This window comes from Tachyglossus aculeatus, chromosome 10 (assembly GCF_015852505.1).
Source record: "Tachyglossus aculeatus isolate mTacAcu1 chromosome 10, mTacAcu1.pri, whole genome shotgun sequence".
Lineage (NCBI taxonomy): Eukaryota > Metazoa > Chordata > Mammalia > Monotremata > Tachyglossidae > Tachyglossus > Tachyglossus aculeatus.
In genome coordinates this window covers 47,099,880-47,123,637 of record NC_052075.1, presented here as the reverse complement: position 1 = coordinate 47,123,637, position 23,758 = coordinate 47,099,880, and the positions used below count along the sequence as shown (strand labels likewise).

General features: G+C 45.7%; 1 protein-coding gene across 2 annotated transcripts in view; it reads right to left on the bottom strand.

The window, feature by feature from the left end:
- Window positions 1-336: 336 nt before the first annotated feature.
- Window positions 337-23,758, bottom strand: part of CALD1 (caldesmon 1) — a 196,977-nt gene continuing 173,555 nt past the window's right edge. The window contains exons 9-16 of one of the 2 annotated variants that reach the window (XM_038753282.1): window positions 19,750-19,890; window positions 14,046-14,089; window positions 13,800-13,878; window positions 11,427-11,564; window positions 10,543-10,638; window positions 3,841-3,921; window positions 3,523-3,556; window positions 337-2,426 (exon numbers count right to left, since the gene is read on the bottom strand). In XM_038753282.1, coding sequence (XP_038609210.1) covers window positions 2,395-2,426; window positions 3,523-3,556; window positions 3,841-3,921; window positions 10,543-10,638; window positions 11,427-11,564; window positions 13,800-13,878; window positions 14,046-14,089; window positions 19,750-19,890 — 645 coding nt within the window. In that variant the 3' untranslated portion in view covers window positions 337-2,394. Of the gene's footprint in view, window positions 2,427-3,522; window positions 3,557-3,840; window positions 3,922-10,542; window positions 10,639-11,426; window positions 11,565-13,799; window positions 13,879-14,045; window positions 14,090-19,693; window positions 19,891-23,758 lie in introns of those variants that run through there. The other variant, XM_038753281.1, reaches the window with a different exon arrangement.

The window sequence follows — 23,758 nt, the reverse complement described above, 5'->3', positions numbered from 1 at the left end:
CAAGCCTCTGGAATTCTCTGACCTTTTTGTTCTCCAGGGACTTTCTGCAAGAGAGGAAGTTCTTTTGAATTGATTCCCCCAGGCCCTTGTTTTCCCTTCTATTCCTCCAATGCCAGCACCACCCTAGTTGGGCACGTGTACAGAGCCCTCTACAATACGGTAGTAAAGTTGACATTTGTAAAGAGTGAGCTTCCACCCACTGAGTTCTTTTTTTTCTTTAAAATCTGTAAGGGGGTCCCGGGCAGAGTTCTCTCACTCCTCACTTTTATGATGCAAAACAGTCCTCCCTCTCTGAATTATTCTTCTGAATATGCGTAAAAGGAATGAGTCAGAGGCATGAGGAGATATCCCATTTATTGTGGATGCAGTTTCAGAATATATGGTTCAGATAATTCATTTGTATTGCAGCGATCAGCGGTCAGTGAAAGACCCCAAGTGTTTGACAGAAACGAACAGTGGCCCAAATCACAGACAAGGCCAGGCAATTGGCAGTTTCATCCCCCTAACGATCACAAGACTGCCCCTGCATCCTAACATGTAAACAAAAAGGCTGTTTTTAGAAAGATGAAGAAAAACACACAGAGCAACCCCCCTCCCAAGGCCCAACTCCAAACATGTTCCAGCCAAGAGTTGGAGTGAATTAAAATACACTCTGTCTCCAGATTCATTCCAACTCTTGGCTGAACCGTGTTTGGAGTGAATCTGGAGACAGGGCATATTTTCTTCGCCGTTTTCATCGAAATTACAATATCTACGGGAACAGAGACGCACCAGTTCAAATGCCCGAAGTTGTTTTGACTTTGTGGGGGCCTGTGGACTGGGAAATCAAAGCAAATCCATGCTCGGCCCATGAATGATGGCTTTGGGTCTACTCTGTGGTCCTATGGCATCTTAGGTGGCCCCCCTAGCTTGTCATTAGGGTTGGGCCCTGTGGTTGAAGAGGTTGGGGGGTGGGAGGGAGTGTAGGGGGTGGCAGGCTGGGCTGACCTTCTGGCAGGCATTACTTCCTAGATATGCCTGCATGTGTGTCCTCATCTTGCCCCATTCTTCTCTCCCCACCTGCAGATTTGTGGGGCTTTGGATATGAAGATCTCAGAGGTAACCCATTGTCCACTCAGAGCCTGGCAGCTAATCTTAAATACCTGTTGGCCTAGCTCTTCCCCCCCACCTTACTCCCCCCCTGCCCTCAAATAAGTATATAGAATATATACACAATGGGACGTCTGTAAGATCTTTGGGAGACGTTCCAAAAACCAGAAGGCTAACTCCATTTTTGAAAATCACGTGGACTCCGGCTACGGTCCAGGTGGCAGTTTTGGAAACCTGCTCATGTCACACTTAACAATTTTTGCCTTGTATCACGGTAGTTCATATAAGTTAACTACTCTGTTTTCTACAAAATGTTGAGCTATTTTCCTCCAATTCCCCCCACCCCTTTTTATAATAATTTTTTTTCCATTAAAGGGCAACCGACATTTTACAAAAAACCATCTGAATATCTATTCTGCCATGCTTGTAATGGCAATTATGAAATGGTAATATAGAAATCATGTGAAATTTTACTTGAAAAAGCTGTGATATTGGCTAGTTATGTATGTTTATTACTAAATATAATATTTAAGCATCCTACCATTAGTAGTGCCTTAGAGCTAAACTTCGTAAAGCAATGTGTGTTTATATATGTATGTTCATACATATATATATAAAATATATGTTCTAAATGGTGCTCCACGTTACTAATCTCTACCACTGAAAACCACACAAAAAAACCAACTTTATGAAATCAGTACCGCTGTCAGCTAATATAAGAATCCAATTTAGATATTAACTTAACTAGAATGGGGGAAAAAAGGGATACTTTAAAAGGTACAAAACAACAACAAAAAAAGGGTAATGATGCAGTATTTCAAATCTGACAAGGGCAACTTACAAAAAATATGACAAATGTCAACTCAAATGATTTCTTCCATGCCTTAGTCTAAAGTGCAGAAACAATATGACTTCTGGGTTCCAAAAGTAACAACTGTTTTATTTTTCTCTGGATACTGCACACGTTTCATAGGCAATTTCCAACTTGAATCTATTTTGGTTGACTTCTGATGCATCTGAAACCGCTGTTCAGATTTAGCGTGATGACTATCAGTAGAAAAGTCTATATTTCACAGCATGGGTTTCTTTAGAAATAGGTTCCTGTGCAAAGGCAGTACTTTTTACCATGAATGTCTCTAGACTGTGATTATTAAATACAGTGCTAATATACATGGGTTTAGCTGGGCTAATGCAAAAAAAAAAAGACCAAAAAATGAACCCACATTCTGGTCGATAAACATAAATATAAAAAAGGGAAAATTGAGCACTTCTCAACTGAGCTGGTCCAGGATCTTGAGCAGGTCCCTAGGGTTCTTTCTCAAATTGTCTCAAACCTGCTGAAAGAAGAGAAATGTAAAATCTTGTGGCAAAGCCACCCGTTTCTGATCACACGTTGGCCTCCTCTAGAGGAAGGCCCTGCAACCTGGAGCAGTGTTCTCCAAGTGGCAAACGAGGCAAGGTTGGGAAATGGGCAAATTCTTCTGCTCACGTGAGCACACTCACACACGCACACAAAATATATATTGTTATATATATAATATATATATTATATATATATATAAACTTATATATAAAATATAAAATATATAACCCAGAGCTGTGGCTTGCTTTAGAGGGGGAAGGAAGACTGAGAGAATAGGTGCCCCTTAACTTAGACCCAGTCTGCAAGCCTTTTGACTCTGGCAAGTCACTAGAAGCAGCACAGCCTAATGGAAAGAGCCCGGGCTTGAGAGCCAGGAGACCTGGGTTCTAAAAATAATATATAAAATATAAAATATATAAACTTATATATACTCTCTTTGGGGCAGATTTGAGAGGCCAGGGGGAAGTAACAGATGCTTGCATGTCTCTGTAAGGCAAGAAGTGGAAGTAGGTGGAGGGCAAGAGTGAATAGGATCTGTGGGCATTATCACTGGTCTATGCTCCTTGTGGGCAGGGATCGTGCCTACTGACTCGATCGCAAGCGCTTAGTACAGTGATCTGCACAGAGTGCTCAATAAATGCCAGGAAGGTTTTGCGGAGCAGTGCCAGGAGCTATAACCCTGAGTATGAGGTGTCTCAGCATGCCCAAAACTAGTCAGAAGAAAGGGGAGTTAGAACGGTGCTTGGGTCACCAGTTGCCTATCCCTGTCCTGCCCCCAGAATAAAGCGCATGACACGTGTAGGAGGGGGGCAGAAGAAGCAACACTCTGCCCAGGATAGTGGCTCAAGCACTTAGTACGGTGCTCTGTACACAGTAAAGCACTCAGTAAATATGATCGATCGACTGACTAAACGGCCCTCCTCATGACAGCCAGCCCCGGGAAGGCCCTAGGAGCCCTCTCAGACAGGCTTTGGCACGTCAACAGTCAACTTTGAACCCATGCCTGTTTGCTTTTGTATTTCAGAGTCCCAGTCTGTCCAAACACGATTCAAGCTACTGGCCTTGCTTACCATTGGTGTCTGACTTTTTCCCCACGGATGACACCTGTATGGAAGGTGAGAGAGAAACACGCACATATTAGCACATTTGTTTAAAAATACACAGAGAGTTGGGTGGGCGTAGAGGGGAAAGAGAAGGAGCCCTTGGCACGGGGAGACCTTGAGTCTCTGGGTCTTCTCTGCGAGACCCACGACCACATCAGGAGAGGTTTCATTCCTCCCCCCCCCCCCCCCCCCCCCCAGCTCCTTATCGACTGTCCCCGGGGCAACAGAACAAATGAGTAGTGGTAGGACAGCCCAGTAGCCAGAGCGGGGATGAAACAGATCTACCTTCATGGGTGAGGTGGTCTTTTCCGAAGATTGCTTCTCCCAGAGATTGCGCTTGTTGGAAACGTCTACTGGTCGCAAGTCCTACCGAATCCAGAGGACAGGAAATGGGTTAGGCAAATCTCATCCGTTCTAGCCACCCAGAAGGGTGGAGGGGAAGGCAAGGAGCAGGGCTGGGAAGCGGAAGAACTGGATTGTAGCCCTGAATTTCTTGGGTGGTCTTAACCTCTCTGGGCCTCAAATTTTACATGTGTAAAATGTGAAGGGCAATTATGTGCCCGTGCTACTAGAGGAACAGTGAAAGGCACTATGTACATCTTGGGGATTATTATTATTATTCTTATTATGATTATTTCATACAGGTTCCAGGTCCAATGGAGAGAGGCTCAATATGGACTTCTCTTTGATCTGCTTTTTGACGTCTAATCTAGTTTATCACTTGATGACAAACTGCTTTTTGCAGAGAAGGTAAAGTGGCCTGATTTAATTTTGCATCTCCCCTGCTTATATCACCCTGCCCTCTGTAGCCTTTCTGTGCTTATTGTGCACATTACTTAAGCTCTAACCCAGGCACACATATCCTCTTTCCCTCCTTCCTATCTGTAATTTAATGTCTGACTCAACTATAAGCTCCTTGAGGGGAGAGATCTTGTCTACTGGTTGCTTCGGATTCTCCCCTACACTTAAGTGCACTGTTCTACGTGCAGTAGCTGCCCACCCTGATTGATTCAAAGCAGGTTTGCTCTAAGAACTTTACTGACCACTTTTTTAAAAAAAAATGATACTTGTTAAGTGGTTACTATAGGCCAGATACTCTAATAGAACTGGCTTAAACAAAATGATCTGGTTGGATTGTCTGTCTCACAGGGGCTCAGAGTCTAAGTGGAAGGGTGGAGGATTTAATCCCATTTTACAGAGGAGGCAGGTGAGGAACTGAGCAGTTAAGTGACTTGCCCAAGGTCCTCTGGATCCCAGGCCCATGCTCTTTCCCTTAGGTCACACTACTTCCCACTTAGACTAAAATCCCCCTGGACATGGCCCTAATTTTAAAATCCATCCCACTCAATAGGAATGTATTGGTGGGATTCATTCAATTGTATTTATTGAGCACTTACTGTGTGCAGAGCACTGTACTAAGCCCTTGATCCAAGCTAGGTAGATAAAACACCACCCAAGATCCACTTAAATATGCTGAGAGCTAGGAAAGCATGTTAGACTCAGCTAAGGGGCAGCTTGGCTTTTGGATCTTAGCAATCACCAGTAAGGTAGACCATAAGCTCATTGTGGGCAGGGACTGTGTCTGTTATGTTGTACTCTCCCAAGTACTTAATATGGTGCTCTGCACACAGTAAGCACGCAATAGATATAATTGATTGATTGACCAGGCCTGCAAGCGGTGAGAATAAGTGGAGTTACCCACTCCCCTTCCCCAGTCCAACAATTTGTGCAGTCAGCCTGGTTAGAGTTTTGGAAATATGAAAAAGAAAAACTGCTGATTTGGCTGCCCAGAGCTGTGGCTTGCTTTAGAGGGGGAAGGAAGGCTGAGAGAATAGGTGCCCCTTCACTTGGACCCAATCTGCAAGCCTTTGACTCTGGCAAGTCACTAGAAGCAGCACAGCCTAATGGAAAGAGCCCGGGCTTGGGAGTCAGGAGACCTGGGTTCTAATCATGGCTCCGCCACTTACCTTTCATGGACCTGGAACAAGTCACTTAACTGCTCTGTACCTCAGTTTTCTCATCTGTAAAATGAGGATTAAATATCTGCTCTTCCGCTTTAGACTGTGAGCCCCATGTGGAAGAGGGACTGTCGGACCTGATTGTATCCACCTCAGCACTTGGCATACCATAAGGGTTTAATAAATGCTGCTATTATCATCATCATCATCATCATTATTATTATTATTATTATGAGAAACTTGATATCATGATAGCTCAGGGGCTAGTTTGCCCAACTGGTTATATTAGGAGGGGCAAAAGAGAACTGATTGATATGTTTGCATTTGAAAATGAGGGTGGAGAGAAACGTTGGGCGGTTAGAGTCCACAGACTGGCACATTAAGACAAAGAGGAAATGTAAATGCATTTATTTACCTGACCAGGCTTTTAATTTTTAAAGAAAGACCCACTCCTGAAGAACAGAGGGAGAAATGGAGGCTTCAGAATCGGATTTCCAGTCAAGCAGAGATCAAAGAATGAGGAGGAAGAGTAGTCAGCTGAGAGAGAGCGTATGTTGTTTTTGTTTCAGGTTTGTTTTTTTGAAACAAAAAGAGAGACAAGTTAGCTCAATATTTCGTGTCTTAACCTGCAGCTTAGACAAGAGGGATAAAAGAGTCAGACCCACGCGGGAGAGGAGGAGCGTTCTAACTGCCAAGCTGCAGGGGTGCCTTGTGAATTCAATCTCCCCAGTGCTGAGGGACTCACCCAGTAGGGAACCAGGGTAGTAGTGGTGGGCAAGACTGAATGCTCCCTGAAGGGCCAGAAGCTACTAAACCCTCTACGAGAACTCACTCCTCTTCTGACTTGCAGTAGGTGGGCTGAGGTATAAAAGGGTGCCCCACTACTAACACAAGAGGGATTTTTTTCTTTGAAAAGAAACCAAGTCAAGAACTTACAACTGGAACCCCATTTTGCCTCCTGGCATTTTGGAATGTGATTAATGAAAGTGGTTAAGCAGGGCGGGGATGGGGAAAATGACTAAATCTACAATCAATCAATCAATCAATAGTATTTATTGAGCGCTTACTGTGTGCAGAGCACTGTACTAAGCGCTTGGGAAGTACAAGTTGGCAACATATAGAGACAGTCCCTACCCAACAGTGGGCTCACAGTCTAGAAGGGGGAGACAGAACAAAACCAAACCTACTAACAAAATAAAATAAATAGAATAGCTATGTACAAGATAAATAGAGTAATAAATATGTACAAACATATATACATATATACAGGTGCTGTGGGGAAGGGAAGGAGGTAAGATGGGGGGATGGAGAAGGGGTCAAGGGGGAGAGGAAGGAAGGGGGGGTTCCCCAATAATACACAGGTTCCCCTCAATTTATTCAGCAAATTCATAGCTCTTGCCCCCCCAAACACACATCAAGGAATGTGCTTACCAACTCTATTGTATTGTAATCTCCCAAGCGCTTAGTATAGTGCTCTGCACCCAGTAAGCACTCAATAAATACCATGGATTGATTGATTATCTCATTTGTTTTTTTTTTTAAACTTTTGAAAACCTACCCTCGTTCAGAAGGTTGTTCTGGGTTTAAAGTGGTAATATTTTTGATAAGGAAATAGCAATAAGGCCAAGCGTGAGCACCAAATCTTGCCTTTCTGTCTTCTCCTTTCTGTCTTAGAGGAACAGCGTGGCTCAGTGGAAAGAGCACAGGCTGTGGAGTCAGTGGTCATGGGTTCAAATCCTGGCTCCACCAATTGTCAGCTGTGTGACTTTGGGCAAGTCACTTCCCTGCAACTCAGTTACCCCATCTGCAAAATGGGGATTGACTGTGATCCCCCCGTGGGACAACCTGATCACCTTGTAACCTCCCCAGCACTTAGAACAGCGCTTTGCATATAGTAAGTGCTTAATAAATGCCATTATTATTATTATTCTCCACAGCCCCTTCACCACTCTTGCTCCTCAGCTGGAAGCTGATGGAGAGAACTGGTGCACCCAGGATGGGCATGAGAGAATGGGAAAAGCAAGAAGCCACTGGTCTAATATCCTCTAGACTGTAAGCACCTCATGGGCAAGGAACGTACCTATCAACTCTGTCACATGGTACTCTCCCAAGCGCTCTGCAAATAGCAATCATTCAATCAGTTGTATTTATTAAATGTTTCCTGTGTGCAGAGCACCATACTAAGCGCTTGGGAAAGTTACAATATAACAGAGCTGGTAAACGTGTTCCCTGGCCATAACAAGCTTACCCTCGGTAAATACCATTGATTGATTATGACCAAGCAGTCAGGACTGTACTAAATCAAGATGTGCAGATAGGGAGTATTTATTGAGCACCTACTCGGAGCAGAGGAGAGTTCTAAGCCCTGAGGAGAGTATAGTAGAGTTAGTAGACAAGATCCTTGATGCTTTTTCCAAACCCTCCCTGCCTTCTCCCTGAACTACAGGTGAGGCAATAATGGGAGGAGGGGGCAAGGACCAGGAAAAATGGAGGGCATTTTGAGCTTAGAAGAGGCTCCATTTAGCCTCACTCCTTCCTGTAGCACTTGGACAGAACTGGCAGTGTATGTTGAAACCCAAACATCTTTTAAATGAGATAGGAAGTATTCACTTTCTTTAAGACCTCCCATTCAGTGTTCACACTCCAGGACTTCTGAGTGTGAAAATGCATCCAATTATGGATCCCAGCTGCAGCAATAAGAGGGCAGCAGCAGTTAATGTGGAAATTTCTGGCTTAAGGCCCGTGCCAGTGCTTGGAAGACTATTCTCTGTGAATTATCTCAGGAGGGATTCCTCGAGGGGAGAACCAGGTGACCTAATTCCATTTCAAAGTCCCACTAAAGGCTAATTCAAAGCAAGGTTTGCCTTCTCAAACTATTCAATTAAGAGGGAAGTTTGAACTCCTTGGATATCTTAGTTGAATGCTTTGCTCCTTGCTGTCTGTGACACTCTTTGGCCAGAAAAACATTTTAAGAGAGCAGAGCCCCTTTACATGGCTGACAGGGAGCTCGTTTTGTACTGTCTTAAGTAACATCGACAAAAGAGAGCCAAATTTCCACTTTGGGATTCACCTTTCCCCTGATTTTTTAGTTTAAGAGCAAGGGACTAAGGTGAGATTCTTGAGGGAAAGGATTGCGTCTCATCTCTATTATTGTTCTCTCCCAAGGGCTTTTTTTATGGCATTTATTAAGCGCTTACTATGTGCAAAGCATTGTTCTAAGAGCTGGGGAGGTTACAAGGTGATCAGGTTGTCCCACGGGGGGCTCACAGTCTTCATCCCCATTTTACACATGAGGTAACTGAGGCACAGAGAAGTTAAAAGTGACTTGCCCAAAGTCACACAGCTGACAATTGGCGGAGCCGGGATTTGAACCCATGACCACTGACTCCAAAGCCTGTGCCCTTTCCACTGAGCCACGCTTGGTATAGTGCCCCCCACCACAGCCCCCCCAGCATTTATGCAGATATACTCTTTCCCTTATCTTTAATCTATCTTAATGTCCATCTCCCCCCTATAGACTGTAAGGTCCTTGTGAGTAGGTAAAACATTTAACAACTTTATTGCATTGTAGTTTCCCAAGTGCTTAGTACAGTGCTCTGCACAAGTAAGTGCAAAATAGAGAAGCAGCATGGCCTAGTCGATAGAGCCCAGGCCTGGGGGTCGGAAGGATTTGAGCTCCAATTCTGGCTCGGTCACTTGTCTGCTGTGTGACCTGGGCAAACCATTTAACTTCTCTGTGCCTCAGTTCCCTCATCTGCAAAATGGGGATTTAATACCTGTTCTCTCTCCTAGACTGTGAGCCCCACGTGAGACTTGACCATCTTTTGTCTACCCCAGCACTTAGAAGAGTATTTAACAAATACCACAATTATTATAAAACCCATTGATTGACTGGCAGAGGGATAATAATAATAATTAATAATTATGGTACTTTTTAAGTGCTTACTACGTGTGCTGTCCTAAGCCCTGGGCTTGGTACAAGTTAATCATTTTGGACACAGTCCCTGCCCCACATGGGACTCACACTCTTAATCCCAATTTTACAATGAGGTAACTGAGGCCGCCCCCTCTCAGTCATACCTGAAGAGTTTCCAGTACTCTACCAGTCTCAACTCCGGGAGGGAGAGTCCAACTTGTACTTCCCAAGTGCTTAGTACAGTGCTCTGCACACAGTAAGCGCTCAATAAATACGATTGAATGAACGAATGAAAGCAGAGGCTTGTCCATTCCATTCCTAGCTTGTAGCGAGCAAAAGGCAATCTGCTGCAAGTCAAAACTCCCCTGTGCTGGGCAGCAGCAGCACGGGAGAGAGGCGAAGGTGGAGACTCAAGTTTGCTGCGCGGAAGGAGGCAATGGTAAACCACTTCCATATTTTTACCAAGAGAACTCTACGGATACACTACCAGAACGATTGCAGATGGAGTTGGGGTGTTCTGGGAGAGAGGTTTCCATGACGTCGCTATGGGTCAGAGACGATGCAACACCATAAGACAAGAACTGAGGCTCAGAGAAATGAAGTGACTTGTCCAAGGTCACATAGCAGTCACGTGATGGAGCTGGGATTAGAACCCAAGTCCTTCAGACTCCCAGGACCGTGCTCTATCCACTGGACCACACTGCTTCACTACTGGATGGAAGACAGATCCTGCCTTTGTTTGATCCTCTCCCTCTGCCTGCCCCTCTCCACCACCCCGGTGCCAGGGAGGGGAGGGTTTCTAGACTGGTTCCTCTGCTTCTCCTACCCACTGATCTGAGGCAGACAGACAGCAGGAGGAAGAGACAGCATCCCGTGCTTGAAGAGATAGAAGAAAGACTCTGTGGCTGTGTGGGGGTTTTGACTTCAACCACAGGAGCAGCGGTGGTGGAAATAGATTCAGGCCCTCTTGAAAAGAAGCAAGAGAAAAGGCCACTTCATCTGGCTTCTCCCCCTGTCCCGTCCCGCTCTCCCCACCCACCAGCCCAGCCTGCTTCTGGAAGATGGAAACAGCTGGAACAGTCTTTTCATGGCCAGCCCCAAGAAGGCACTTACCGAAGGCTTGGGAGCAGGCGACTTGTTGCCTTCGGGGGTTTTAGTTAGCCATTCATTGATGCGACTGGAAACTCCCACTTTCAAGCCTGCGGTTTCCTGCAGACAGATTAAAGTGGTTAAGAAAATGAAACGAAACCAAAGTACATTATATCTGAAATTACCTCTGCTAAGGAAATCCAGGATTTATCATTGAATCATTCATTCATTCATTCAGTCATATTTATTGAGTGCGTGCTGTGTGCAAAGCACTGTACTAAGCTCCTGGGAGAGTACAATATAACAACCAACAGGCACGTTCTCTGCCCACCACAAGCTCAGAACCCTATAGCATTTATTTGACTTAAGAACACGAACAAGTCATGCTTGACTGAGGGACTGAAACAAGCCTCTGGGTTTCAGAGGGAGACCATCTTGATTTTTATTTTAAGTTTTTTTGTTTGTTTTTTCAAAGAAGACATCTTGTGCTCTCAAGTTTTATTGAGCGGTTTCACGACTGCTCAGCCTCAAATCTCACCCCCACTGAACTTCTCCACTGGGTCTTCACAGGTGAAGCAGGGATTCGTTAGGACCCAAACTGCTCATTTGGGATATTTGATATTCGCCTCCCCCGACTCCCCTGACCCCACAGCACTTATGTACATATCTTTAACTTAGATATAATTTATTCACATTAATGTCTGTCTCCCTCTCAAGACTGTAAGCTCATTGTGGGCAGGGAATGAGTCTGCGAATTCTGTTGTACTCACCCAAGCCACTCAGTACAGTGCTCTGCACGTAGTAAGCGTTCAGTAAATACCATTAATTACCACTGCTTCCTCTATTCAAAACAGAGAGATGACTCCTGCTGTGCACATCCTGCAAACCCATGATCTTCTGAGGCTCACCTTATTGGACGGGCCCGTCCCAGTAGGGGATGCAAACACATTGCCTTTTTCCCACATGCTCTTGATGTTGCGGACCCCTTCGGCAGGGACCGGTAGGTCAGACGCTGCTGGCTTGGTGGATTTCGTGGTTTTCGTCCCCTGCAATGGACACATGATAATAACAATTATGGTATTTAAGTGCTTATGGTGCCAAGCACTGTACTAAGTACTGCAGCGGAGATACCAGATAATCATGTTGGACAGAGTCCCTGTCCCTACTTCCTCCTATCTAGACTGTGAGCCCCATGTAGATTTAATTTCTGTTTTACAGGTGAGGAAACTGAGGCAAAGAGTGATTAAGTTGATGTGCTCAGGATCACACAGCAAGTAAGTGGCAGAGCAGGGTTTATGTGCTATTAGTGTTGAGAGGACACAGAATTGCCTAGACAGGTTCTAGTCCCCTGCTTCTGCCCCTGTCCTGTGTGAGGCCTTGGACAAGTCACTCCATTTCTCCGGGCCCTGGTTTCTTCATCTGTAAAAGGGGCATCATAATAATCAAACCTGCCTCTTCCCTTCCTCAGAGGGTTGCTTCAGGATAAGTGAATCTTGATGCGAAAGCACTTTGGAGAAAATAAGTGTGCTAAGCAAATTCAAGGCGGAATTATGATGCTGTTCCTTAAAACTGTCAGCTGGGTGGCTTTTTTTCTAGAGAGAGGCCACGAGGCAATTTTATACAGAGAATTTCTCTAGACCACTCTGGTCCATTCCTAGAGGGCATCAGGGCAACCTCCAAAACCAGTGTGCCCATTTTAAAAACATCTGGGGTGTGGTTATCACACTGGTCACCACATGAAGTCAGAGGCCTAGTCTTTGCAGAGATGGCCATTACACTCAGAATGCAGGATTTCATTTCATTCTACAGAGTTTCTACTGAGGGCAAAGGGAGCCTTTTTTTTTTTTTTTGAAGTATCAGAGACTAAGCCTTTGAGGGCAAACTCCAAAAAAATTTAACACAACATCCCCCTGTGTTGAAAGCTATTCTGCTTTTCACCATCAAAATCAGCTTCATTTTCGAGTTGCAGAGGGCTTTGCCTTTTGTAAATGGGAAGGTTCCCAAAACATCAGTTTTCATTACAGATTCTACTTTATCCATCAGGGAATGCAGCCACTTCTGGGGTGGAATATGGCTCCCCAGATTAGACCTGTTTAGGGCAGGCAGTGAAGATGCTGGTCTGGGGAAGTGGCGGGGTTGGTGGTGTGGGATTTCCCCCCCCACCAACACACACACATGGAGGTAGGGGTGGGAAGAATATCAGAAGGGGAGGTTTAAAGAGCAGAGCTTTTACCTTTAAATAATAACCGTGATATTTGTTCATTCATTCGCTCATTCAGTCGTACTTATAGAGCACTTACTGTGTGCAGAGCACTGTACTAAACACTTAGGAGAGTACAATATAACAATAAACAGACCAATTCCCTGCCCACAACGAGTTTACAGTTAAGTGCTTACTATAATAATAATAATCATAATAATGTTGGTATTTGTTAAGTGCTTACTATGTGCCAAGCACTGTTCTAAGCACTGGGGTAGATACAAGGTTGTCCCGCGTGGGGCTCACAGTCTTCATCCCCATTTTACAGATGAGGGAACTGAGGCCCAGAGATGTTAAGTGACTTGCCCAAAGTCACACAGCAGACAAGTGGCAGAGCCAGGATTTGAACCCATGACCTCTGACTCCAAAGCCCGGGCTCTTTCCACTGAGCCACGCTGCTTCTATGTGCCAAGTACTATACTAAGTGTGGGGTAGTTACAAAAGAAACCAGTTCCCCATGGGGCTAACAGCCCAAGTAGGAGGGAGAACAGGTACTGAATCCCTGTTTTACAGTTGAGGGAACTGAGGCCCAGAGAAATGAAGCGACTTGCTTAAAGTCACGCAGCAGGTAAGTGGTGGGGCCAGGATTAGAACCCAGGTTCTCTAATTCCCAATCCTGGGGTCTTTCTACTAGACCTTGCTGCTTTAAGTCTCTCTGCCCACCACCTCTGACAAATGATGTATAGTGGGGGGTAGGGGCGGGGGGGGGGATGGAAATGGGCCGGACAGTGGTGTGCAAGTGTGTGCATATGCACACGCTGGTGGGCGGCAACTTTTGAGTCATTTTTACCAGAAGTCAGGGTCCAGGGCAATTTTCCCAGCTGGCTCTACCCGAGGGATAGAGTTCCCCCGCACTGAGGTGATGTTCCTGACCCAATCTGCAGAAAACAGTGACTGTCCTCTTCACCGTACTCTCCCAAGTTTGTAGCTCATTGCTCTGCACACAGTAAGCGCTCAATAAATACGACTGACTGGCTGGCTCTGCCCCTGGATTCCTCACATCAACACCGCTGGCTCTTACCTCAATTGCACTGGTGTACAGCTCCAGCCGGCTGTCGATCTTGGAAACAACTGCTGTGGGTTGAGTAGATTTGACCCCACTGTATGGAAAAGCAAAGGGGAAAATGATCTTCAATAGCAGGACAGGTTAGATGAATAGTGGGATGAATAGATTTGATCCCCAACTGTTGGAAAGTGGAGGGGGTACATGATCTTCGCTAACAGAACAAATGAAAAGCTAGAGGAGTGCTTCAGAGGAGTGCTTTACCTCTTCTGGGCGGATTTGTTCAGGAATTCCGTCCGCTCTTCGATCTAGGAGAAGAAAAAAACAAACTTGTATTTATCGAGTGCTTACTGTGTGCAGAACACAGTTCCAAGCACTTGAAAATCTGATGAGGGTCTGAAAGAACTGTCCAGGACAATGATGCTTTCCCTCACCTTCATGGGAACGAGATGTAAGGATTCGTTCAGGATTCACAGGCTCCCTTCTTTCGGGGCACAGGATGAAGAGGGGTCACTCCCACGAGCCATTAAAGCACTCACCCATGTTTGCCAAGGAGCCACCCGGGTTCCCTAGACTGGTTAGTTGTAAAAGGGCTGCTGAGGGGGGCAGCTTTTGTGGCTCCCCTGGGGGTTGGATGAGGGGGAGAATTGGGCCCTGCAGCTCTCTTTCCTCGGCTCCCTGAAGGGGAGACTTGACCTGTGCCTTTATTACAGGTTTCATCAGCAACAGTAATCCCAACACCTCCAGAAGGGAGGAAAGAATTGGACCTTTTGGAGAAACAGAGCAACTGAAGTCCCGAAAGGTTAATGGATTTTTGCAGGCTGAAAAATGAGGTCAGAGGCTGGGTTTATTCCCTCCATGGGGGTGGAGGCCGGCTCTTGCATACGGTGGAGCACACGGAGGCTGGGGGTTGGCTTGGGGAGCAGTAGTGGCCCTATGTCTGAGGACTGACAATTTCCAACCTGGAGAGGTGTAATATTGGGGTCCTGTTGTTGCACTGGGTCTCACTCAGAGCAGGGTTCCCTGGGACCTGTGGGGGTGCCCGGACCAGGCTGGGAAGGGCATGGAGCCCGGAACCCCTCTTGTATACCTGGGCACCTTTGAGGGAACAATGCATTACATTATGAAGACCTAAAAATACCTGTAATACAAACAACTGTGACTTTTAAATGCTTACTATGTGCCAAGCACTGGGAAACAGACAGTACCATCAGATCAAACACAGTCCCTGTCTCTTATGGGGCTCGCAGGAGGGATGGCAGGTATTGGATCCCCATTTGACAGATGGGGAAATTGCTCAATAAATACGACTGAATGAGTGGATGGATGTTAGTGGGGCAACTAAATACCTGCTCAATCTCACGGATTGAGAGACCTAGGAAGAGGAAAAGCAGACTTCTGGAAAAATACGGCCCCTGTTAGAGAAGCAGCGTGGCTCAGTGGAAAGAGCTCGGGCTTTGGAGTCAGAGGTCATGGGTTCAAATCCCGGCTCCGCCACTTGTCAGCTGTGTGACTTTGGGCAAGTCATTTCACTTCGCTGGGCCTCAGTTCCCTCAGCTGGAAAATGGGGATTAAGTCTGTGAGCCCCACGTGAGACAACTTGATTACCTTGTAACTACCCCAGCGCTTAGAACAGTGCTTTGCACATAGTAATATATATATTACTATGCTATATATATGCTAATATATATAGTAATATATAGTATATACTATACTATATACTATATATAGTATATATAATATAGTAATATATATAGCATATATATACATGCATACATGTATATATGTTTGTACATATTTGTTACTCTATTTATTTTACTTGTATATATCTATTCTATTTATTTTATTTTGTTAGTATGTTTGGTTTTGTTCTCTGTCTCCCCCTTTTAGACTGTGAGCCCACTGTTGGGTAGGGACTGTCTCTATATGTTGCCAACTTGTACTTCCCAAGCGCTTAGTACAGTGCTCTGCACACAGTAAGCGCTCAATAAATACGATTGATGATGATGATGATGATGATGATAAGCGCTTAATAAATGCTATTATTATTATTATTATTATTATTATTATTATTATTATTATTATTATCCTAAATTGCCCGTGCTCTTCTCTGCAGGACCAGGAGATGGCAGCAACGTGCCAACAGCGGCCCGCCACTCCGGGCTTGAAAGCTTGATTGCTTTTTTTCCCCCCCTTTTCTTAAAATGCTATTTATTAAGCGCTTACTACGTGCCACGGACTGTATTAAGCGTGGGATCGATACAAGCTAATCAGGAGGACTCAGTCCAGGTCCCACATGACGCTCCTTATCTTAATCCCCGTTTTCCAGATGAGGTAACTGAGGTACAAGGAAGTGATTGGGCTATCATTCATTCAATCGTATCTACTGAACGCTTACTGTGTGCAGAGCACTGTACTAAGCGCTTGGGAAGTACAAGTTGGCAACATATAGAGACAGTCCCTACCCAACAGCAGGCTCACAGTCTAGAAGAGGGTCACACAACGTTCATTCATTCAATCCTATTTATTGAGCGCTTACTGTGTGCAGGGCACTGTACTAAGCGCTTGGGAAGTACAAGTTGGCAACATATAGAGATGGTCCCTACCCAACAGTGGGCTCGCAGTCTAGAGGTGGGCTCACAGTCTAGAAGACAGACTAGCAGCAGAGTCTGAATTTGAACCCAGACCCTTATTCATTCATTCATTCAATCGTATTTATTGAGTGCTTACTGTACGCAGAGCACTGTACTAAGCGCTTGGGAAGTGCAGGTTGGCAACATATAGAGACGGTCCCTACCCAACAGCGGGCTCACATATGACCCCAAGGCACGTGCTCTACCCACAAGGCCCGGCTGCTTCTCTGGGAAGAAGTTGCGTGAATGGCAGTATGGAAAGGATTTATTAAAAACCTTAAAGCTAACTTGGTTAAGCGGGGAATTCTCTCCAAACGCTATGCAATGTTTAAGAAGTTTAATTCACCGCTGACATGCAGGAAGGCCACACTGGTTTAGAGTTAGCCAAACGGCCATGAAGATGTTTTGGGAATGGCTGGAATGTCGTTGTTGATATCAACTCAAGGCCAGTGTTTTCCCTCCCTCTGACAAATATGTTCTAGAATAAAAACTCAGATTGATTGGCGGCAGATTGTGAAAGGACATATAACTAAGTGCATATGCGGAGGGCCAGGAAAAAATACATCTTAGTTCTTAAATCACCTCACACTTCATCTGTTCTTCGAGATTGCACCTACCAGTTGGAACTTGATTACCCCTAGGTTCCCTCTCTGGGATATAGGGAGTGGAATCAGATTCCCGGTTACACCTGACTCTTTTTTAGAAGGAGTTTTCAATGGGCAGGGTTCCGCTGGCACCCAAACCCGCCATCTTTTAGTGGACAAAGAATAATGGACCGAAGCTTTCTGGGAATGAACTTTTGGTCATTTTCCAGTTGTGGGAGTAAGTGGGGATTTCACATAACCAATGTCGGATCCGTGGGCTTATCAGTCCTCGTCAGGGGCTGCTGGGCAAGAGGGTGGGCTCTTTCGGAAGAACACTTCCTGCTTATGAATTGGCTGGAAACCTGCCACTCACAGCTTCCTTCCTCTTTCCACCCGGCCACTTTCCCTTTCACCTTAATCAAACAAGACGCTTGGGATGGAACCAGGGAGAAGGGCGTGTGAAAGTTAACCGAATCCTTCAGGATGTCGGGAAAGCCAGTCACAGTGAAGCTGGCCTCATTTACTCAAGATGGTGAAAAGGAGGGCTTGGATGAGATATATTTTTTTTTCAGGGATGGGGTGGGTATTGGTAAATCAAACTGCCTTCTCCCCCATATAAGCCTTGGCTGCCTTTTTTGGTTATGACTGCACATTGCATTGATCAACCAATCAGTGGTATTTATTGAGTGCTTATTGTGTAAAGAACCGTACTGAGAAAATATAATACAATACAGTTGGCAGATACAATCCCTACCCACAAGGCACTTTCTGTCTAGAAGGTGCTTGGTATTATAAAGACATTTTTTTTCCCCCAAAGAGTCTTTATATCAAGTAGCTCACTCACCCTCCTAACTCCCATGTGAGGGATTTTACAGGTGGGGAACTGAGGCTCAGAGAAATGATTCACTCAAGGTCTTCCTGAAGGCAGGCCCCCTCTTCCCCCTTTTCTGTATTTCTGGCTACCATTGAGGCCTGAGACAGCGTGTAGGAGAAATCCTCAGGACTCCTTTCTCACTGCAAAGCTAGTCAGAGAACCCCTCAGAAGCCATGCAGGAAGAGTAGTTGTTGGTCAAGGAGCTCCTGGGAGAAGGAGGGGAAGGCTTCATCTAGCTCCCTTCTCCTCCTACTGTGGAAACCACTTAAAGAGACCTGTCTGCAGCTTGCTTGGCTGCCATGCTCCCGCGGAGGACAAAGAAGTTGTCCAGCAGCCAAAGCCCCAGAAAAATGTTCTCAAAGTCTTTCCAAGTCTGTGATCATCTGCTCTAGATAATAATAATAATTATTATTATGGTATTTGTTAAGTGCTTACCATGTGCCAAGCACTATTCTAATCGCTGGGGTAGGTACAAGCTAATCAAGTTATTCCACGTGGGGCTCACAGCAGCAATCCCCATTTGACAGATAAGGTTACTGAGGCACAGAGAAGTGAAGTGACTTGCCCAAAGTCACACAGCTGACAAGTGGCGGAGCCGGGATTAGAATCCACGACCTCTGACTCCCAAGCCTGTGCTCTTTCCACTAAGCAATAAGTGACTTGCCCAAGGTCACTCAGCAGACAATCAACCAATCAATCAATCATATTTATTGAGCACTTACTGTGTGCAGAGCACTGTACTAAGCACTTGGGAAGTACACGTTGGCAACATATAGAGACGGTCCCTACCCAACAGTGGGTTCACGAAGCAGGGTTTAGAACCCACAACCTCGGACTCCAAAAGCCCGGGCTGTTGCCACTAGGCCATGCTGCTTCTCAACTGACACAGAGTCAACTCTCAGTTACCCCGAACACTGGGGTCAGGGACAACCTGGAGACAGGAAGTCACTAAGCCTCGAGTTACCCTGTTTCGGAGCTCCCGGCAATTAGCAAATCAACTGGTCCTCTGTCTCATCACTTTCCCTTCCCGTTCCCTCCAGCTGGGGGAAGGACCAGTCAACAGTAAAATGGCCAACAGGAATCAATCAATCAATCAATCAATCAATCGGAGCTTAGAACAGTGCTCTGCACATAGTAAGCGCTCAATAAATACGATTGATGATTGATGAGTGAGGCGGTGAGCCCTATGTCAGGGACAGGGACTGTGTTCAACCTGATTATCTTGTGACTACCCCAGCACTTAGTAAACTGCCTGGCACATAATAATAATAATAATAATAATAAATGGCATTTATTAAGCCTTTACTATGTGCGAAGCACTGTTCTAAGCGCTGGGGGGGGGGTTACAAGGTGATCAGGTTGTCCCACGGGATGCTCACAGTCTTAACCCCCATTTTACAGATGAGGTAACTGAGGCACAGAGAAGTTAATAATAATGATGGCATTTATTAAGCACTTACTATGTGCAAAGCACTGTTCTAAGCGCTGGGGAGGTTACAAGGTGATCAGGTTGTCCCACGGGGGGGCTCACAGTCTTAATCCCCATTTTACAGATGAGGTCACTGAGGCACAGAGAAGTGAAGTGACTTGCCCAAAGTCACCCAGCTGACAATTGGTGGAGCCGGGATTTGAACCCCTGACCTCTGACTCCAAAGCCTGTGCTATTTCCACTGAGCCACGCTGCTTCTCCAAAGCACATAGTAAGTGCTTAAGCACACAGTAAGTGCTTAAACATCACAATTATTAGTAATAGAGAACAGGGGACAGAGTAGAGGGAGGAGAAGGAGGAAAGGGCCTGGATAATCTACACACTGGACAACAGAATAATCTGACATTGCCCTGGTTTTTTCTTAGACAATACGGGTGAAAAAAGTTACCTTGAGAGATGAACCTTTGGGAGTAAAGCACTTGAACGGCTTCTTGTCATCCGAGACACCATCTTCTGGTATCTTCTGGCGTTTTTCAGCAGCCTCTGCCCTCCGTCTTTCAATTTCTTCTTTCAGCCTCCTCTTCTCCTCCTGAAAGAGCGGGGGTAAGAGAGGGAGAATGGTCAATAGTAATAATAATAATCGTATTTGTTAAGTGCTGGGGGGATTCAAGATGATCAGGTTGTCTCACGTGGGGCTCACCGTCTTAATCCCCATTTTAAAGATGAGGGAACTGAGGCACAGAGAAGTGAAGTGACTTACCCAAAGTCACACAGCTGACAATTAGCAGATCCAGGATTTGAACCCATGACCTCTGACTCCAAAGCCCGTGCTCTTTCCACTGAGCCACGCTGCTTCTCAATAGTACCATCTTGCATCTACCTAGTGCCTTCTAATAGCTGCAGTGAATCTCCACAACAAATATGGCCCACGTTTCTATCTTTCCTTAGGTCTCATGACATTTCTACTTTACAGAGGGAGACCCCAAGGCAAAGGGAGATCACAGAATTAAGCAGCCTGGCTCCAGGCCTAGACCCTCCCTCAAAATTAAAACCACCAATTCAAAGCTCCTTAAAATGCCCAATATATGTACGGGAAGAGCACTCTTCTTGTCCTGCTACAGCATGAGTCTGAGGCTTCTGGAAAAATGTCTTATTAGAGCTGGAATGGCTGATTGAAAGTGGATATAGAACACCCCCTGCTTCTCCCTCTCAAACCCCTGTTCTGCAGAGATCCTGAAGCACCTCCATCCCTATCCAGTTGTGGGAAATTCCCAGAGGGTTGGGGAATGGCTGACATTTCAACATAATAATAATAATAATAGTGGTGGCATTTATTAAGCGCTTACTATGTGCCAAGCACTGGTCTAAGCGCTGGGGAGGCTACAAGGTGATCAGGTTGTCCCCCGGGCGGGGGGGGGGGGGGGCTCACAATCAATCCCCATTTTACAGATGAGGTAAATGAGGCATAGAGAAGTGACTTGCCCAAAGTCACACAGCTGACAAGTGGCGGAGCCAGGATTTGAACCCATGACCACTGACTCCAAAGTCCGTGCTGTTTCTACTGAGCCATGCTGCTTCTCTAGAAAGCAGGAGCCCTGGGAGTCAGAAGGTAATGGGTCCTAATCCTGGCTCTGCCGCTTGTCAGCTGTGTGACCTTGGGCTAGTCATTTCACTTCTCTGTGCCTCAGTTCCCTCATCTGTAAAATGGAGATCGAGACTGTGAGCCCCACATGGGACAGGGACTATGTCCAACTCGATCTGCTTGTATCAATCCCAGCACTTAGTACAGTGCCTGGCACATAGTAATAGCTTAACAACTACCATCATTATCATTGTTATTATTATTATTTTCTCTGGATGTCATTCCAGCCTCAGGAGTCTCTCTCAGAAGTAATTAAAGCTAGTGGACTGTGTTCATTTTGTTCAAGAGGAGGGAACTTCGGAGGAGTGCTGAGCTTGTAGACCAGTAAGGCTTGGTAAAAACACTCATGGCCGTCATGCCGAAGGGAGCTGCTAGCTTCCAACAGTATAAACCCTGGGCTCTAATTTTTATGATTCCCTGAGATTTCAAGACAGCGGGGGATGAGGATGACAGCGCATTGCGGATGATCCTGGAAATGTTTGTCCATGGGCAGGGAGGGAAGACAAGGAGTTAGCTTGACCTTTAGTCCTTTGCAGGGGTCAAAGAGAAGGATTGGAAATGGATGGGATAGTGGCTTTTCCTCAAAATACCGCTCTCATCGGGCATCTGTCCCCCCTCCATAGTACATTTCAGAAGCCGCATGGTCTGGGTGGAAAGTCCAGCGTTTTCTTGCTGCCTGCCGGCTATATCTTAAGGATCTTTGCTTTGTGAGTGACAATCTATTATTCATCCCAAACAGGTCTGTTATCCTCACCAGTCCCCTGGGGCTGCAAGAGAGCTGAGGGGCAGGGCAGTGTGACATAGTGGAAAGACCTTGGGCCTTGGAGGCAGGGGGCCTGGGTGCTAAAACTGGCTCTGCCACATTTTTAAAAATGGCATTTGTTAAGCATTTACGATGTGCCAGGCACTGTTCTAAACACTGGGGTAGATACACGATAATCAGGTTGGACACAGTCCACATGGGGCTCACAATCTTCCGCATTTTACAGATGACGTAACTGAAGAACGAAGAAGTAGAGTGACTTGCACAAGGTCACACAGCAGACTCATGGTGGAGTCAGGATTAGAACTCAGATCCTTCTGATTCCTAGGCCACTAGGCCATGCTGCTTCTTACTTGCCTCCTGTGTGATCTAGGGCAAGTCACTTACCTTCTCCAGGTCTCAGTTTCCTCATCTGTAAACTGGAGATTCAGTGTTTGTTCTCCCTCCTACTTAGACTGTGAGCCCCAGGGACAGGAACTGTGTGTGACCTGATTATCTACTGCATATAGTAAGTGCTTAACAAGTACCATTATTATCATTAATAATAATGACAGTAATGATAACAATTATTATTTTTAGGGCAGCCCAGTGGAGAAAGCCAGGGGCTGAATTAGGAACCTGAGTTTGAACCCTGACTCTATTACTAATAGACTTAGGCTGATAGGGTCAGTTCCTGGGTCTCAGGTTCCTTGCCTTAAGAGTTGGGGTCGTGGTTATTTGTCTTTCGCAGACCTCAAAGAGAGGGTTTGAGAATCATCTCCAAAATTGTTGTGAAATATTCTATGTTCATAAAGTCACCTCTAAATGATAAACAAACCTCTACATTGGCGGCGACAGGTTCCACTAGATTTTTCTCGCCCACAGCCACTCCTTCCCACTGGTCAGCCTCCCCTCCAAGAGTCCCAGCTACCAAGACAAGTCTTTTCCTCCTCCCACTTTCATCCCCGGGCAGGGAGAGAAGGGAACGACTTATTGAAGAAGCCCTGGTTTCCCAGTAAATACAAAACTGTCAGCCCCTCACCCAGCTCTTAATGCTGAATTCAGTGCTTAATGTGCGCAGAGCACTGAACCAGACATTGTAGTGAGGGAAAAACCAAACATGGCTGAGAATAGGCACAGTCCGCCAGTCCCCAAGAGGCTCACAACCTAAGATTAAGGGGGAGGGAGAAGAAGGTGGGCAACTGATACATAAGCAATGATGAAACAAGAAGCAGCATGGCTTAGTGGCTAGAGCACAGGTCTGGGATTCCGAAGGAGCTGGGCTCTGCCACTAGTCTGCTGTGTGATCTTGGGAAAACCACTTCACTCCTCTGTGCCCCACCTGTCAAATGGGATTAAGACCTTGAGCCCCTGTGGGTCAGGACCTGTGTCCAAAATGATTTGTTGTAGCCATCCCAGCGTTTAGTACAGTGCCTGGCATATAGTAAGTGCTTAACAAATGCCACAGTCGTCATCATCATTCTCCCACACTCTTAATCCCCATTTTACAGATGAGGTAAAAAGCAAAGCGAAGTGAAGTGACTTACCCATGGTCATGCAGCAGAGAAGAGCAGAGTCATAATTAGAACTCAGGTGTCTGACACCCAGGCCTTTCCACTTTTCCACTTGGCCATGTTGCTGCTCTACTGCTGCCGTGTCTTCCCCCACAACCCTCTGCCATTAAGCAACCTTTCCTGCTGGCATGTTCCAGGGCCTAAGTAGAGGTAGCTAAAATGCTTCCCCAAATGCTGCCTTTCATTAAAGACCAGATTTTTAGAGTAGAATGTGCATATTTTTAGAACAGCCATAATTTGTTTAAAAGACATTTTTCCAAACCACAGTTTATTTTGGAGTAGTTACTCGTGAGCCATTCCTTTAATGAAGAGAATAGCCCTAACTAACTTGGTTCTTTAAACCTTGGATTTTTGGTTATGAGCAAGAATCGCAGGGCTCTATGGTCTAAGGTGGGGAATATTGAAAATTGTTCCATCCTGTCACCGGCTTCTCAAACCTCCCTCCGCTTTCTGTTGCCTCCTTTCCCTAGTCCTCCGTCCCCAGGAACCAAGGGGGAGA